Here is a 19,154-nt window from a genome sequence, read left to right as displayed (position 1 = left end):
ACGATCACACTCGTTTGTTTATTGCGAAGACGGGAGGACGTCGTCGTCGTGGCACTCGTACAGTCCGCAGAGTGAGAGAGCGAAACGCAAACGCGAAAAAATCAGCAGCCGCCGCAGCACAATAGTAGTGTTATTTTGTTACCTTTTTTTTGGTTTTTTAAATACCAAATCGCGTCACCCTTGCCTATCACGTCTCTGTGTGTGTGACAAGCCACATAGAATTGTTACACCTTGAAGTGAATAAATATTGCAAAATAACAACGAATGTTTGAGCGGATCATTCAGAAAATTGGTTAAAGTTTTTTTTGTTTTTTGTAACCAACCTGAAGTCAAATCATCGTAAATCATGCAACAAATGCAACAAAAGGAGCAGCAACAGCAGAAGTTACAGTTTGTTTTGTGTAAGAGTGAGCAGTGATACAAAATATATATGATAAATGTATGTAGACAGTTGCATGTGCCTAAATTTGTGTGCTTATGTGTGTAGAGATTGCAAATTGAAAGAAAAATGCAACCAAAATTGCAACAAACAAGAAGCACCAACAATTACAACGGCAAAAGCACCACAAACAACATAAAATACCAGCAACAACAAAAACTGCCAAAAGTGCGCGCGCGAAAGAAACAGCACGACACACACACACACATACACACACAACGGGAGAGCGAGATTGAGAGAGAAACACAAAAAAACATCACGTTTCAGACGTTTGCTTGTTTGTGTGCGTGTCCAGTGTGGCCATATCTGTGTCAACTGTGTGCGCTGAAGAGAGAGAGAGAGTGAGGGAGAGCGCGCATGCCGGCCGCCCCTCTCTCCAGCGTGTGCAAGTGCCTGTGCGTGTGTGTGTTTTTTATTCATTTTTTTTTTAACAAAACGTCATCAACTGAGTTTGTGTGTGGCAGAGAGAGTGCTGTTTTTTTAAAATCATTTTTAACAGAATAACCTTTTCTGATTCTTCCTTTAGCCACTGGGCGGAAATAAAAACAAACCCAATAATATCCCTTTACAAAAAAAACCAAAGAACGTGTGATTCAGTGAGAAAGAGAGCAACGCCGCCACAAGGGGAGAGAGAGATCAAAGAGATAACAGAGAGCGTGCCACATCCGCGTCATGTCGGACGAGGATGTGCAGATCACCAGCGTCGTGGACGCCAACGGTCAATCACTGCCACTGCAAGGCAGTAGCCTGGGCGGAGCTCCTGGTGCCGTTAAGCAGGAGCGTGCTGACGATGCCGAAATCCGGGAGCTGGCCGCCAAAATGAAGGAGCAGCAGAAGCACCAGGCCGCCCAGCTGGCCAGCCGCCAGGCCATGCAGCAATCCAATGGTGCCGGCTCTGGCGGTGGGGCCATGCAGCCGCCCATCACCAACGGCAATGGACAGACGAACATCATGAGCTACTTGTCACGCCACCAGAAGCTTCCCAACGGTACCATGCAGGTGGTGCCCGCCCTGGCCCCTAACGGACAGCGGGCCAACGGGTCGGTGCTGATACAAAATCAGGCCGTTGGCGCAGGCGCAGGAGAAGGCGCTGAGAAGAAATCATCCGCGGGTGGGCCCTGCGACGAGGAGTCGATCATGGGTCGCTTTGGGTGGGCACAGTTCGGCAAAGTCTCTATACCGTACATCTACCGGCAGACGGAGAAGTACTGCTCGGTGCGGATGATCGAGCTGAAGCTCCTCGGCAAGTACCTCAACTGTTTGCATCCAGACATCTACTCCAGTTGCACGTGCGTGCGCAGCTACTATATCACAGACTCCGAGGCGCGCCTCTTCATTGAGGTGAACCACAAGCACTGCGATGGCGAGTTTGGACGCGACATATTCACCCAAAAGGATCTGGTGGTGCGGCTAGGTGACGCTTCCAAGTTCTTCCAGTTCCTGGACATCTGCTACCGGAAGCTGGTTACCGGCAGCAAGACGCCCTCGGAGAAGTGCGGCTTCATCCGGATCAACAAGGAGTCAGTCGTCCCGTACACGGTGCGCAACAACCAGCAGGTGGTGCCGCTCTTTTACTTCGAGGGCGAGACGGAGAACCTCAAGACCAAGGCCGAGCTGCTCAACGGCTGGGACCTGGCCTACCTGAAATTCTGCTGCAAGGTCCAGGGCATCCGTAACGAGCTCTTCTCCAGCGAGAACGTCGCCGTCATCTCGCTAACGGACATCAAAAGCTACTTCCCCAATGGAACGGAATTCGAAGACTACTGGCCTAGCAAGGTGGTCGACTCCAACCTGCTCATTGGCAATCGGGCCAACGTAAACAACTCGGTCAATTGGACCCGCCAGCCCTCCGCACCGCCCCCAAAGATCACGACCACTGTGAGCACCAACCCCTCCAGCAACGCCGGCACTGCCGGCAGCAACTCCACCAACAGCGGCGCCAGCGTCGGTGGTAGCGGCGGGGGCGGTGGTGTGGGCGTACAAAAGTCCCAGCAGTCCCAGCAACACAACACAGCCGCCGCCGCACAGCATCTAATAAAGCAGCGCGCTGCGGCGGCGGCCAACGCCAATGGCGTCTCAAATACAAGTGGCTTCGGCGCATCGCAGGCAGCGGCGGCAGCAGCGGCCGCCTTCAATACTCAAGCTGTTGCAGCGGCGGCCTCGGCAGCGATGATGCAGCAGACAGCGGGCAGCAACCGCATGCTCTCGCAGGCGACGGTCCAGGCGCTGGCCAGTAGCGGCTGGATGTCGGGGCAGAGTAACCTGCAGCTGCACGCCCAAATGATGGTGAGTACCCATTATGTACCGAGTAACCCTCTGAACCTTTATTCGATCAGCCCCCTATGTCGTTTTGGCGACCATGGTAAATCATGAAAGACATCGGAAGAAGAGGTGGAGAACTATCGATAGTGGGCGCCATCAATAGTGGACGACAGTAATTTCAAAACCATAAATATTGTTCGATAGTACCATCGATAGTGGTCGATGTACCATCGATAGTGGTCGATAGTCTTAATAAAAAATGTAGTGCTTTTAGACGTGTAAAAAGGTGCTTGATTTGATGCTAATAGAATTATTACAATTCTTAATGCAGTAGGCGGTCCACAATTTTAAAGATACCAGAAAACCAAAAACGCAGTATCGTAGAGAATTACGATACTCTCTAGACTGCAGAATCTGAACCAGATCATATCATTATTATAGCCGGTTTTGCCTATCGCATAAAGTAAGCGCATAGATGAGTATAACAGCTAGAGCAACCAAATTTTGTATCCACACGCGCCCGACGACACGTTCTGTCGTCTCTCGTTTTCTGTCTCTCTCGCACACACTCTTTGTCGTGCAATGTTAGCGCCGTCTGCCGGAGGAGAGCCCTACTGACTAAGTATCGGGTATAAATGTAGAGTTGCGGTCGCGGCAGCAACTAACAACTAACAACGTTGCAACAAGGGGATCCTTGTTTTATTCTTGGATTCTGTTTTATGGTTTTATTGTAGCCAAAGATTTTGCCCTCCCTTGCTGAAAACTCTTTCAGACTCCAAAGACGTAGCTGGGATGCATAAATATTAAAACATCAATGATATTAATAATGGAAAGTCTGTTTGGTTGACCTGCAATTAAATGCAAGGCGTACCAAGATGTCAATGTATCCTTTAAGGATGAGTGACTTGTTGCATCTTTCAGTTTTCTTGCGGCAAAGAATATAGTTAATTTTGCCAAAGTTTATTTAAAGAGATTGGCCATCATGACGGATCTCAACTGTGTCCGGCTGGAAAAATTGTATCGTGGATCCCTACGTTGGGAATAGTTGATAAAGCCTTCGTTCTGAACGATACTAAAAGGCTGTACATATTTTGCAACCATCTCTGTTAAAACTTTATCAATATATAAATAACAGCTCTTTTAAAGTACGAGTCCATTGACCGCATACTCGATCTGCAACTGCTGCTTGTAGATGCAATGTTTTCGCTGTCATCACAAGCATCTGCAGCTGGTAAGCCGGAATCGGGAGTATGGCCTCTCAAATCCGAGTGGAACCTTTCTAGTGGGCTCTACTGGTCTTGTACTCTATGTCGCAACTTAGTCCCTTGGTGATTTCGTGTCATGCCACTTTCGTACACTATTGAGACTTTGAACCATCGATAGTTTGGTAGCTCGATAGTGCCCTACCATCGATAGTGTTGATAGTGCCATGTCGAGTGTTGAGGTCCATCTCTAGTTGAAGTTACGTTCATGTCCCAGTCCTTGGGATAAGCTCATACTTTAAGCTCCATCTGCTGTTACACATCTGCATGCGATTATCCGATTCCCCCACCAAGGCTTACCTGGGCTACCTGCTGAGCGTATCACCCACCTTCCACGCCCTATAGACAGTTTCCGCCAACTGTCAGACCACCAAATTACGTTTTCCCATTCGATTTTGATTCCCAAAAGTGATGCACACCTGCGTACATACCTATGCATATGCATGCAAATACTAGCGGTGCAGTCACATGCCTTGTAGTTCGGTTGTGTGCGTAGACGACGGTCTCTTGACTGCTTTTCCGGTACGTGTAGCGGCTGCGCAGCAGCAGAACACGAGAATCCTCAGCCCACGAGATGGGACCGTTCCGTTCCGTTCCGTTCCGATCGACCTGTGATTTGGTTTTCGTAATTAAATAATAATAAATGTGAACTACAACAAGTATAGAAAAGAAATGTAAATATTTTATAATAGTTATATTTATTTGAATGGTAAATGGTGGTAAACATATGTACATATCATATACACATATTTATTGTCGAAATATATCTTATAAGCGATATTATCGGCTAATTATGACAGGGAGAATTTAGAAAACAGGGTGTTCGGTGTTTCTACAGCTATCAGACCCTGTATGGGTGGTAGTACACACTGCCATATATGTATATGTACATATATTATTTGATTCTTGCTGCAACTCTACGGCGGGCTATAGACGAATAAATCGAGCTAAAGTGCGACGGTGTACACATTAGTGGGGGGCCCACTGTAGTTCGTGTGCCCAGTTTGTGCTGGCCTGAGTTTTCTAACTGAGTTTTTCACAGTTTGGCAACCGCGCAGCAGCCGCGCAGTCGGGGAAACTAGGTCAGCCATCGTGTGCAGTACAGCACGATGGTGGAGCAGCAGCACACCGCTCTCTCACACTTGAACACATACAATATACACACACACACACACGCGAACACACGCGCACACACGCGCACACTCGTGGGCACAAATAGTTAGTGGCAACCTGTTGTTGCCGTTGATTGTGCGATTTCTAAAGCCTCCCTCTTGCAGTTGTTTTAATGCGGCTACTCTCGTTCTTGTTCTATCATTTTTGGGGTCTTCTCGACGGATGGAACTGAAACACAGGCGCAACAGTCACACGCGGCGAGCGCGAACCGCGCGGGAAGCTACCGCGAGCATATGAACAACCTGATGATGAGTGGTAGCAGCCGTCAGTCGTACTCCTACAACAATCCTGCGATCTCCATGTCCTCGGTGAACAGTCACAGCGCCAGCGGCGGGGGGAATGCCCCGCCGCCTTTGGTCCGTTCCGCTGCCGGCCAGAATGCCAATCACATGTAAGTGCCTGCCACATTCGTCTATCGATTGTTAATTTTATCCCTTCTATCCCATTTTTTTTTTTTTGCTATCTTTTATCGCAAAAAGCCCAAAGCAAAAAAAAAATAATAGAAGAATAAAACATAAAATAGAAAAACTCTTATTTACGTACATATACTATTTGATTTTGCTTTTCTTTATGATATTTACTACATTGAATAGATTTACGACGTTCATTTTGTTGAATCTCGATGCAAATGCGCAGAAATTGTGTTTTTCAAATTTTGTTGTAATTCGTTTTTGCCAATCAACCTTACTCTATCATTTTTCTTGCTGTTGTTTTATTTACACATAGCAATCGGCTCTAAGTTGTCGAGTTCTCAATGTCTCAATTTCGGAACGAAACGAAACGAAACGAATCGAAACGATGCGAAGTGAAGTGAAGCAAAGGGTTGTACGTGTAATTGTTGATCGATAAATCGCATTTCTCTCCTGTTCCTGTAGCTTAGCTGCTCAATAACCACATCGAATATCCCTGAGTGACGAGACTGTACAGACATTGAGAAATCGCCGCTTGAGCTATAGCTGTTCTGCCACTAGGGTGCCACATGACATATACAGACAGTCGATATTATTTTTGCTCTTTCTTTATTCTCTTATCTAATGCACCGATTGTTTTTTGGATCATCCTCAATGTTAGATATAATGAAACAAAATAATAAAAACACACACAATAAAAAATATATCTATATATATTTGTATATATATATATATATATATATAACTACCGAAATCGGCGTTTGTGCACGCGTTTTATTTCATTTGATTGAATATATTTTCAACTGTGCTTACCGTTTTAAATGAATCAAATGCTATATGTGCATACATATATACATATATTAAATTATTAAAAAAAAACAAAAGAAATCAACAACAAATAATACTCGCTCCACGCATTACTTCTCTATGTCTCTCTCTCTCTCTCTCTCCCTCTCACTCTCTCTGCTCTTTGTTTGCCTTTCAAGGTCATGCAACATTTATTAGAATTTTCGTTTAACGTAATTTCCCTACAAGATAATTGATTCCATTTTAATCGTATCGTTGTTGTTTGAGTCCAAAGAACGAATATTAGTATCACATGACCAACAGACAGTACCGGAAAACGTATTACTACCGTTACGACTTATCGTGCTTGCGTTAAAAAGTACAGTCGACATCGTGTCTACACCAGTTTATGTTATGTTTTTCAAACTGAACACATTTTCCGAAAAGCGCAAAAACAGCCAAACAAGAAAAACCCCAATACCAGAAAGCCCGACCTTCTGCAGCGTTGTGTCTACGCTGTGTTTTTGGTTGGTTCTCCAGATTCCTAACCACTTACGGAATGCATTAGGGTGCCTCAGGCGAGGCTCCAGCACAACCAGAATAAATCAGATCGGCTTCGCTTTCGGTTTCGGTGTCGGTGTCGGTGTCGGTGTCGGGAGAGCGACTGGGGGGACTGGGTGGAGTATATGTACATGTGTATCACATTGGGAACGGTTCCGACTAACAATATCCCCGAGCCAAGTTCCTAGTAGAACTAAACTACAATCGACTTAAATTAAACTCAGCAAGCACACACACACATACACACACACACACACATACACTTACACTTGCACACACTTATACATATATCATTTAGTAGTATTATTTTTATTTTTGGAAAGATCTTTTTGATGGTACCCCTAGAGATTGCATGTCCCTTAGTTTTCCTTTTTGATGTTGCTCAACCCGAATGAACTGAACAGAAATAATAGTAATCCAAAATCTAAAGGTGTACGTAGAATATACATATGTATATCTCCATATAAAAATATACATATATACAATTTATGTATGCATGTATGTATGTATGTATGTATGTATGTACATATAATATAATAGTTGTATTAGTTTTCGAGATGATTATTTTTTGTTGTTTTGTATACATATGTATGTACATATGTATGTACATATGTATGTATTTGTTTCCTGCTGTAAAATTCTGTTTATTCCTTTACCCTACCCCAACTGCTTCTTTCTTTGTATTGTACAATATTAAGCTCAATAATTGTTAATATCCTTTGGAGAGATCAAATGTCAATAAAGGAAGAACAACATATTTTGAAAAACATAAATTCGCATATTCAAATGAGAAATCAATGAAATAATAATGTTTTTACATATATCATTATATATATATATTTATATATAATATGCAACGAACATACATATCTACATTTATTCTATGGCTGTGTGTACCGACTACTCCTAATGAAATCCCGCGCACACATACCCTCTTCAACACACACACACACACACCCACACACGTACGAATACGCATACGCATACGATGACTCACGACTTGAGACGAACGCTGAATGGGACGGACGGAACAAAAAAAGCAAAAGCAACAACGAGTACACGAACAAGTCTTTTGGTGGTGGTGGCAGGTTTTTACCCCGTTTCGCCCCACGCGTCCCTCCACCCTACACACCCACACACCCACATACACACATGCATATATAGATATATATGTGTGTGTGTACATATGTACATATATAAAAGGCGTGTAGAATCTGATGCTATATTCCCCCGTTTGAAACGCAACGGTAAAGAAGGCAGGAGAGCAGCAGGAAAAGGGAGAAAGACCTTAGGAAGAAGGGAATAATTTAAAGAAATGCATAGCTTTTTGAAAGATTCTCATTATGATCACACACACCCAAAAACAAAAGAGCACACAGAACCACACACACACACACAAATACTTACATCCATTTTCAATGTTCATTACAAAAAAAAAATAAACCAAGTATTCGGCAAAAGCTAAAAACAGAGAGACAGAGCAGAAAGAGAGCGAGAGAGTGAGAGAGAAAGAGAGAGAGAGCAAAAAGAATAATAGTAGTAATAATAATAATAATGATAATAATAATAATGATAATAATAATAATAATAAAAATAATAACAATAACAATAATAACAACAACAACAACGAGCGCACAATAAACAACGATTATTGACTATTGGTTTGGTTTCTTATTATATTTTCATCGGCAGAAGATATTCTTCAAGGGGAAGGTACTCGAGATATTAGTTGTTTGCGATATGTTTAGGCCTCGATCAGTCATCGATTTTTGTAATTGACAACGAAGAAGTATGAAGAACAAGAAGAACCATAACAACAATAAACACAAGAAAAAGAAGTAAATGAAGCTCGAAGATGAAATAAAAGAAGATAAACTATAGAGAGAGGAGAGGCTTGCGCTGCCAGACAAGAGAACAGAAAGAACAAGATGCAGAGCAATAAGAAGGAGAAGAAGGAAATGAAGACAAGTGCCATTCAAAGCCAATTTAAATTAAAATCAAAAAATGATGTACAACACAAATTAAATCGTAGCCTAGAAATTGTTAACTTTGGCCTTAGATCCCACCCCATCCCATTCTTTTCGATTTCTGTTTGTCCACAAAATGTTGTGTGTGTACTTAACGGTTAGCTAGAGATAAGTGAAAGCATTCTGTTGAAGTGAAACAAAGACAGAAACAAAAACAAATCCTGTAACATATTCTATATCAATGGTACGAGTATATATATATTTTATGTATGAGAATGTTCAAATGAGAAATCAGAACGGCAAATGCGGGGAAACATAACAATTACAACAAAAATTGAAAACCAAAAACTTGTAAATCAAAGTTAATTAAAAAAGAAAGAATTAAAAATAAATCGAATAAAATTAAAAAAAAAAACCGAAAAAGAAGATCTAAAAATAAATAAATTTAAAATAAAATCGAAAATAAAAAGAAAAAATGGAAAACTTAAGATCAGAGAGCTCTCTCCAACAGCGGTACAACACTTATGTATTATATATAATGTTTCTAGGTCGAATGTCGAGCAATCACTGGTGCAACTACAGCAACAACAACAACAGCAACAACAACAGCAAAAGACTCAACAACAACAACGACACCAACCCCACCAACCCCACCAACCACACCAAAACAGCACATTCACCAATAACCACGTACAACAACAACACACTCCACACCACAACCAAAACCAACAATCACACCAACAGAATAACCAAAACAAGAACATCCATAACACCCATAACACCAACACCAACACCAACACCAATAATAGTACCTACAATCATTCCGGCCACGCTCTTGCCAAAAGCCTCAGCAACCACAGCGTTGGCGGGATGAAGAAAAGTACCGCCTCCTCCTCCTGCGCCTCCATCAACGTAAACGTAAACGCCAGCGTCAACGTGAACGTCAACGCCAGCGCCAGCGCCAGCGCCAGCGCCAGCGCCAGCGCATCCCAATCTGCCGCTGCCATGGCAGCCGCTGCCGGCTATGTTCAGGCCCTGTTAGGCGGAGTTGCGACCGGTGGCGGCAACGCGGGTAACTCCTTCAACTACAACCTGCCTTCGACCCGGGCGGACTATACGAACCTGGCACTGTGGAACCAGCTGACGCCAGCCCAGCGCCTGCTCTTTAGCCAGCAGCTTAAGGGTTGCACCAGTGGGAGCGGTGGAAGTGGTGCAGCTAGTTCAGCCAGTGTTGGCTCTCATCCAGTAATCGCAGGAGGAGTTGGATCAGGCAGTTCAGGCTTGGGACAGAAGAGCTTTCCGGCACTGCCTTCCCTGCCGCTGGACACGGACTTGATCACGATGCTCGACTACAACAATCCCAACAAATCTTCCTCCCTCTCGGCCAGCAAGAGCTCCAAGTCTGGGAGTGGCAGTGGCAGTGGCGGAGTGACCTTTACGAAACCCAATGTCCCACCACTGATACCAGATGGAGGGGCCGGCGGAGGTGGAGTGGGAGTTGAGCAGATAAGCTCGGGCAAGAGTCGTAGAGGAGGAGGAGGAGCCGGCGATGGGTCCGGTGGGGCCACCACCATATCACTGAACTCCTCCCAGGCGCTAGAGGACTTCGAGAAGAAGCAGAAGATGACGGACGAGATGCGGGCCGTTATCCAGAAGGTCCTGGCCAATCCGGATCTCTCCACCTTTATCCAGACGAATGCGGCGGCAGCCTCCAACCATAGTCAGGGCCACCTGGTCCCCTCCTATATTTCCCCTCCAATGTCCCCGTCGGTGGGCGTGGGTCTTGGTGGCATGGGTGGATCCCTAGGCATTGGCGGTGTAACCACCCTGTCGCTGGCCTCCAACCCGAATGTGACCATCACGCCACAGCTGCCGGGGCACTTCCTGCACTCACCCTCCAGCTCCTGTTCCAGCTCGAGTGCCTCTACTACGGCCGCCTCACCGCTCGGCAATAGTCAGGGCCAGGCTCCGGGTGGTGTCGGCACAGTGGGTGGAAAGGGGGGAGTGGGGCGCCAGAAGAGCGTGATCTGCTCGACCAAATCCAACAATCTTCCCTTGGCCGTCGTCTCCCTAGCCTCAACCGCAAACTCGCCCCAAGGCAGTGCGGGGGGTCGTCGCGGGGGGTCCGTCAATTACGGGCGTCAGACACACAGCCATAGCCATAGCCATAGCCACCACCATCATCATCCCAACACACATGCGCAACAGTTTAGTGGTAGTAGTAATAGTAGTAGTAGCCACTATCAGCAGGACGGCAAAAATCCTGTTGCTGGTTCCGGTTCGTGTTCGGGCTCGGGCACTCCCAGAACCACACCCACTGACGTTATCGATTTGTCCTCTTCCCGAAGGTCTCTGGCAGCGTCAGCGGCTTACCTGCAGCAGCACCAGCAGGCGGCTGTGGCGCAGCAGCGCATGGCGGCGGTGGCCGCCCATCATGCCCAGCAGAACGGACGGAGCTCATCGAATGCCGGCGGTGGCGGAAGCACGGGCAGCACCGGCGGCAGCAGTAGCGGCAGCAACTCGTCCTCCTCGGGATCGGCGTCGGCAAACAGCGCATCCCTGCACCTGCAACGCCATGCGGCGCTGGCCCATGCGGCGGCGGCCGCCAGTGCGGATGGTGCCCAGCGGCTATGCGTGATTCCGGAGATACCCACAAACAACATGAACCTCCATCCGTACAAGATTCAGAAGGTGTGCGTCGACAAGCACCTGGTGCCCTGCATCAACATGAAGGCCTACAACGACTCCGAGCAGCTGATGACCCTCATTGAGTTCCAGAAGAACTTCTTCCCCTCAGTGCCGCGCGAACACTGCAAACGGCTGATCGAAGCTCTAGGCGTAGAGCTATACAAGGCGAACCGGTAAGATAACTATGTACATATATTGATTCACATAAAACACATTTTTCTAATTCAAAGTCAAAACTTTTTTTTGCTTTTAAAGATGGTCTTAGGATCTACTCAAACAACGTACATTTTTACATACAGTCATGGAAAAAATAATAGTTTTTTTTTTTTTGGTTTGGTTTCATAATTTTGATCGAATATGTATAAAAACATAACAAAACAATAAGATTCAAAACATCTATGTACCAAAAATAAATTTTTGAGTTTTTAGCCTGAAAACAAAGAAAACGAGGGGGAACGTTGTTAGTTGCTGCTGCGCCACCAACACTACATTTCCACCCGATACATAGTCAGTATGGCTCTCCTCCGGCAGACGCCGTTAATATTAAACGACACGACAAAGAGTGCGTGTGAGAGAGACAGAAAATCAGTCAGAACGTGGCGTCGGGCGCCGCGTAGCCACTGCAAATATATTTGTTCCTTTTGGTTATAAAAATGACCCGATATGGTAGATATGGTCATTCTCTATTATTGTGGGTTTTTTATTTTCTCGTATCTTAAAAATTGTGAATGCCACGGATTTTCGGCCTTTGTGGAAGCGGAAGGGGGCGGGGAGAAATTTTGATACACACTAGTGAAAGTGAGGTCTAACAGGAGTGTGCATACCAAATTTGGTTGCTCTAGCTCTTATACTTTCTGAGATCTAGGCGCTCATTTTGAGCGATATGCAAAGCCTACAATAAAAACGTTTCTGTCAGATAGAGACAGAGCGAGAGAGAATGAAGTGGTGGACTTTATTCTGGCTATAATAATGATACCATCTGGATCAGATTCTGCAGTCTAGAAGAAACAGTCATTCTCTACGATTCTGTTTTTTTTTTGTTTTTCTTGTATCTTTGAAATTGTGTAAGTCACAGATTTTCGTCCTTTGTGGGAACGGAAGGGCGAAATTTTTAAATACACTTGTAACAGTGACATATCACAGAAGTCTGTATAGAAAATGTCGTTTCTCTAGATCTTATAGTTTCCGAGCACTAGGCGCTCATACCATATGGGGTCGCAAACGCTTTCTTCTGGGTGTTGCACACATCCACTTTCACCACAAATCTAAATCGAGTACCCGGAATCAAGAAACAACTTGAGGCTATTTGATTGATCAGCAGTGTACCATGTTCCTTCTACCCTTCTAAGAGGAGGATAATCACGATCGGTTGTATGTACACACATATTTCATATTTTCTTATTTACACAAGCTTTAGTTTCATATTCATAATCCTGTCCACTTTGATGGACACTGCACTGGATTTATTAAATGTCTCTCAATGAAAATAGTGTTGAAACGATGTATGTATCTTGATAACTATGACTTTATGAAAGGTGCTCGTTGAAGGCTAGGGTATTTAAAGCGCTGACCCGCCACATTACTCATGAAGTTTCCCGTTTCATTGCAGCCGACAAGTGCAGATCCTGATGGAGTACGATCGGACCTACACAGAGGATATGCCGCTCGTACAGGTGCGCGATATCATCAAATACATGACGCAGCTGACCTTCATGACACGCCAGTCAGAGCAGCCGCCGGCTAAGCGGACGCGAACGAGCTAGGATTTAAGCTGGGGAGCACAACATTTGCCACCAACAACAATCACAACAAGTACCACAACAGCCAACACAGCCACAAGAACATCGTTATCAATTACAGCTGCAGAAGCAGCACCAGCAGCAGCGGCAGTGGCAGCGTCACCACTGAGAAGAAGAGCCACCACACCGCCACACAGCCTGGGCAGTGATGTGCTGCCAGCCAAGCGAAAGTCGAGTGCAGCTTTGGCACCGCCTCCAGCACCACAGCAGCAACAGAAGCACCACAATCACCACAATCACCACCCAGCACATCAGCAGCAGCCAACCCAACACTTTCAGCTACAGCAGCAGCAAACACATAACAGCAACACATACGAAATGTTGTACTCCCACAACCAACACCCGCACCACCACCAACAGCAGCAGCAGCAAATACAACAACAACAACAACAGCAACAACAACAGCAACAGCAACAACAACAACATGCTGAGCAGCAGCGGCTGCTCAAGAAGCGGCAGCATGCAGAGCAGAGCACCACAAGGAGCAGCACTACTACCACAATCAGCAGCAGCAGCAGGAGCCATACTAGCACCACGCCCACTACCAGCAGCAGCAACAGAAGTAGTAGCACCACCACAACCACCAGCGCCAGTAACAAAACTGCGGCCCAGAAGATGGCCGAGGCGGAGCACGCCTACCTGTCCAACATGTACGGAAAGGCGGCAGCCAATATGCTGAGTCCGCCGCTGAGCAGCGCCCTGCCCGAGTGGAGCCTAGTGCAACAGAAGCAGCAGCTTCAACAACAACAACAGCAGCAGCAGCAGCGTCAGAGAAGAGCAGCCCAACTGCAGCAGCAACATGTGGCCGCGGCAGCCCCAGCACCGACTCCAGCTGCAGCCGCACGTGCACCGCCACCACCACAGCAGCGGCACGTCATGCTCCGTCGGCACAGCGTGTGCGCGGCAGGATTAGCCAGGCTGTCGCCCGCCTCAAGTCACTCTTCCTCAGCAGTAGCTTCGCCCACTTCGGCTGCAGCCGCAGCCCTTGCCGCAGCCTCCTACTACGGCAATGCAGCGGCCGCGGCGGCGGCAGCGTTTACCGCACCATATCAGCACCACCATCATCACCACGCGGCGGCGGCGGCAGCCGCACATCATCATGCAGCTGCAGCGGCGGCTGCTGCAGCGGCTGCGGCGGCGGCACACCATTCGCACGGCCAACCGTCGCCGACGATATATCCGCCGACGCCACCGCCATCGGCGCCGTGGGTGCATCCCTGGTATGCGGGTGATGCTCCCTTCTGAGAGCGGGGCCCAAGGCGCCTGGATCAGCGGGAGCAACAGCAATGATAGAAGCCCAACAAATATCCAATTGTAAATTAGTTTTAGGGATAAGTTACTTATTAATTAATCGTAAATAAGATCCTTTTTATTTTTTGGATTAGTGCTTAAGGTAGGTTAACTAAAACAATTTCTGGGCATTATATGCCACTAACAATAATCGACAGACGCAGACAGAGGTTTAATAAGAGATTTAGAAACAGATATAGATAACCGATACCAGATACAAGTGGCGGACCCGGACTCAGACCCAGACCCAGACCCAGACCCAGATCCAAACGGAGAGGTTACGGAACAGGGAGGACAAGGACAGATCGATGACTATCGCTACTTGGATTTCATATAGACATTTGCAGTAGAACATTTTCAAATGAGAACTCAAAGAACTGATTACAATTTATTATCAAAACAAAACCCACACTCAAACAAACACAAACATAAACACACAAAAATGCTAACCACAAAGAACACACACTACAACACAAGCAGAACTGTTGAGTTGGCTCGTTCGCTCTCGACTGCGCATTCGATTTTGAAACGAAAGTCTTTTTCTAGCTATATTTACATGCATATACAGGTGGTATATGCTATAAATATGTAATATATATCTCGTAATAACAACTCGTAAATTGTAAGCAGGAAATTTAATTTCTTGCATTTCAAACTGCAACTAAATCTTAAATTACCACTAAACCTACAACTAAAACCAAAACTACGACAACAACTAGATCTAGATCAACTATTTGGAGTGAGTCAAGAAATAGTTATAAGTGGGAGAGTAATTTAGAGATTCCACTTGCTACGAGTTTATCCTTGCTAACGATCGTACCATCATCATCCTCATCGACATCTTTCTGGTCGAACGATCAGAACAGCATAGTATAAGATCTAAGCAATTTTTTAATTGAAAAATTTCCAAAACTTACCAATTACATAAAGCTAAAAACTAAAAACTCGAGAAGAAAAACTAAGAACAAAAAATCAAGAAAAATATGTTAAAAACATACAAAAAAGAGATCATAGTTCTTAAGAACAAAATACCAACAAGAAGATTAAGTTATATACAGTGTATGTATATCGGACTGTATATGTACATATTTGTATGAAATATTTGAATATCCGTTATATGGATTTAACAAACTCTCTTTATTTTGGTAATTAATATTACTATTATTATTATTTGATTGGCGAAATAGAACTATTTATTTTTTTATTTCTTCACACTCCACATTATTAAAATATCTGGGCAATTTCTGTTTGTTTAAATTATTCGTATTTTGTATACTAAGCGTACACCCACAGACATACTCAAACTACGCTAGAACGTGGACATTGAGCCAGGACTATGTAAAGTCTACGACTATGTATGTATATATATTATGTTAACATATGTACAAAAAATCGCAGTTTATTGAGAAATCCGTAAAAGTATTTATTTAAAAGTTTTTTTTTTATTTTTTTTTTTAATTTTCGCCAGAAAATAAAGAAATGAAGCAAACCTAAGCAGAAAAACCAACAAAATGTTTATCAATTTCATTGACGGAAGAGGCGCGTCTTGTTCGAAATATCTAACAGAACTTGTTTTAACAGTTAGCTTTTTGCGCCTAACAGTACACGAGGTGGTGCCTATGGCACCACTATGAATTCCAATACACTTGAATTGAAGTAGTTGAAGGGCGAGACCAGCAATGAAAGCACTACAGGGAAAAGCATGCAGTAAGAGTGAGAGATATGCTTTTTTTCTGGTACTGGTACTTTTATTAAATTGGTGTCATTTGAAAATTCAGTACGTCGCTAATTTAAAGTGTATTCGATACTTGGAAAGTATAGTGAAATTTTGAATCATTGCAGTTTTATTAACAAAATGAGTATTAACAAGAATATTTCAAGACTTCGCCCCGCCCACTTCCACTTGGTATCCACCTTCCTGTGATATCGGACCTGCACAAGTTTATTTCAAAATTTCGCCCCACACCCTTCCGCCCCCGCAAAGGACGAAAATCTGAGGCATCCACAAATCACTGAGACTATTAAAGCTAGAGTAACCAAATTTGTAACACACACTCCTTTAAGATGTCACTATAAAACTTATATCTCAAAATTTCGCCCCACCCCCTTCCGCTCCCACAAAGTACGAAAATCTTTTTCATCCACAATATTGCAGATTCGAGAAAACTAAAAACGCAGAATCATAGATAATGACCATATCTATCAGATTGCTGAATCTGGATCAGATGAGATCTTTTTTATAGCCAATAGTAACAAATCAATTAGCAGTGACGTTTTCTGTCTCTCTCGCACGCACTCTTTGTCGTGTCTTTTAATATTAGCGGCGTCTGCCGCAGGAGAGCTATACTGACTAAGTATCGGGTATAAGTGTAGAGTTGTGGTCTCCGCAGCCACTCACAACGTTCCCCCTCGTTTTATTTGTGAATGACCTTCCTCAAGTTATAACATACTCTACGACACTAATGAATGCTGATGATGTTAAAATCTGCCTGCCTTACTCTGATTGGTATTTGCACACACGCCTTCAACTGGATCTTAGTGGTGATCAATTTATCTTCTATTTCTGAACCTTTCTAAATGCAAACTTACGACATTTTACCCTCGCGCTCCACATTTTGTGTCATATGTTTTAGGAAATCATGTCCTCGAGCGAATTCCGAGTTCAAATGACCTCGGAGTCCTTTTATATTGGAGTATTGTTCTTGTGTGTGGAGCCCGCAGTATAAAGAGCAGCAGGTTGTTATTGAATCCGTGCAAAAGCAATTTTTAATTTTTGACCTTCGTAACTTTAACTGGGACTCGGGTAGAATCTTGCCACCCTACCGGTCTAGGCTAAATCTTATTGACCTGCCGTCGTTGTACAAGCGCAGAATATGCAATGCGTAATGATCGTGCACAAGCTCCATCTCGGGATTGTTGACTCCCAAACTCTGTTGGGTCAGATTGACTTGGCCGTCCCATCTAGACCTACCCGTACTTTTAGGACAATCCACTTACCCATAATAGGTTTAATTATTCTGTACATAAACCCTTTTGGGTTATATGCCATAATTATAACTCCCTCTGTCATACCTTATCCCCTGAACTATCCCTTAAACTAATAGCAAGCATTATTTATAATCACCTAAATTTAACTAACTTTTATACCCGAAACTCAAAATGAAGGGGTATTGGGGTATATTAGATTTGTGGTAAAAGTGGCTGTGTTTAACGTGCAGAAAGAATCGTTTCCGACCCCATAAAGTATATATATTCCTGATCAGCATCAATAGCCGAGTCGATTGAGCCCTGTCTGTCCGTCCGTCCGTCTGTCCGTCTATAAGAGCTAGAGCAACGACCTTTTGTATCCAGACTTCTCTGATATGTCACTGTTACAAATATATTTCAAAACTTTGCCCCGCCCATTTCCGCCCCCACAAAGGGCGAAAACCTGTGTGTTGAGGAACGCATAACAAGTCCATCGCTAAGCGAAGAAGCAATCGCCAAAAGAGAACAAAAAGAGAACGGAAGAGACTAAAATTTGTATACACACATATTCTTATCGCCGCTGCGACGGAATTTTTCAGTACCAAATAGACTTCGAACTGGACAAGAACAAAATACAGTCCACTAAAATCAAATCCCTCAAGCATATTATTCGCGAACACTGTGGTATCCACAATTTCAAAGGTATGAGAAAACCAAAATCGAAGAGAATGACCATATCTTCCAGACTGCAGAATCTGAATTGGATCGTGTCATTATTATAGCCAGAATGAAGAAAAAAATTTCATTTTTTCTCGCCCTGTCTCTCTCTAACGCACACGCATCATAGCCGGCTTTGCTTAGCGCAAAACATTACCACCTAGATCTCAGAGACTACAAGAGCTAGAGCAACCAAATTTTGTATCCACATTCCTATGATATCGAACCTGCACAAGTATATTTCAAAACTTCGCACAACCCCCTTCCGCCACCGCAAAGGACGAAAATCTGTGGCGTCCACAGATCACAGAGACTATTTGACCTGACTGTAGAGCTCTCACTGTTACAAAACTATTTGTAATTTTTCACTGCAGAACTCACTTTTACAAGTGTATTTATTTTTGCTCACTGCAGAAGCTCACTGCTACAAGTGTGTTTCAAAATTTCGCCCACCCCGTTCCGCCCACACAAAAGACGTAAATCTGTGGCAACCACAATTTTGGAGATAGGAGAAAATTAAAAGCGCACAATCATAGAGAATAGCCATATCTACCAGATTGCCGAATCTTGCCGAATCCGAATCAGATCGGATTATTATTATACTAAAAAGTAACAAATCAATTTGCAGTGGCTACGCAGCGCCTGCCGACACGTTCTGACTGATTTTCTGTCTCTCTCGTACGCACTCATTGTCGTGTAATGTAGCCATACTGACAAAGTATCGGGTATAAATGTAGAGTTGCGGTCTCCGCAGCAACTCACAACCCCCTCGTTATATCTAGTCTCTCTGTCTCAACTGAACATCTGGTGGAATACAACCATTACAGCTTTGC

General features: G+C 44.4%; 1 protein-coding gene across 1 annotated transcript; it reads left to right on the top strand.

The window, feature by feature from the left end:
• Positions 1 to 310: 310 nt before the first annotated feature.
• LOC6901832 (uncharacterized) lies at positions 311 to 15,894 on the top strand. Its single transcript, XM_033381732.1, is given in 5 exon segments — positions 311 to 439; positions 966 to 2,725; positions 5,316 to 5,527; positions 9,409 to 11,721; positions 13,158 to 15,894. Coding segments are annotated over 4 exon segments (5,574 nt in total). The 5' UTR covers positions 311 to 439; positions 966 to 1,111; the 3' UTR covers positions 14,593 to 15,894.
• The last annotated feature ends 3,260 nt before the right edge of the window (positions 15,895 to 19,154 follow it).

Source organism: Drosophila pseudoobscura, chromosome X (assembly GCF_009870125.1).
Source record: "Drosophila pseudoobscura strain MV-25-SWS-2005 chromosome X, UCI_Dpse_MV25, whole genome shotgun sequence".
In the NCBI taxonomy this organism is placed as follows: Eukaryota; Metazoa; Arthropoda; class Insecta; order Diptera; family Drosophilidae; genus Drosophila; species Drosophila pseudoobscura.
The sequence above is the reverse complement of the archived record's forward strand: the minus strand, read 5'-3'. Positions and strand labels throughout refer to the sequence as shown.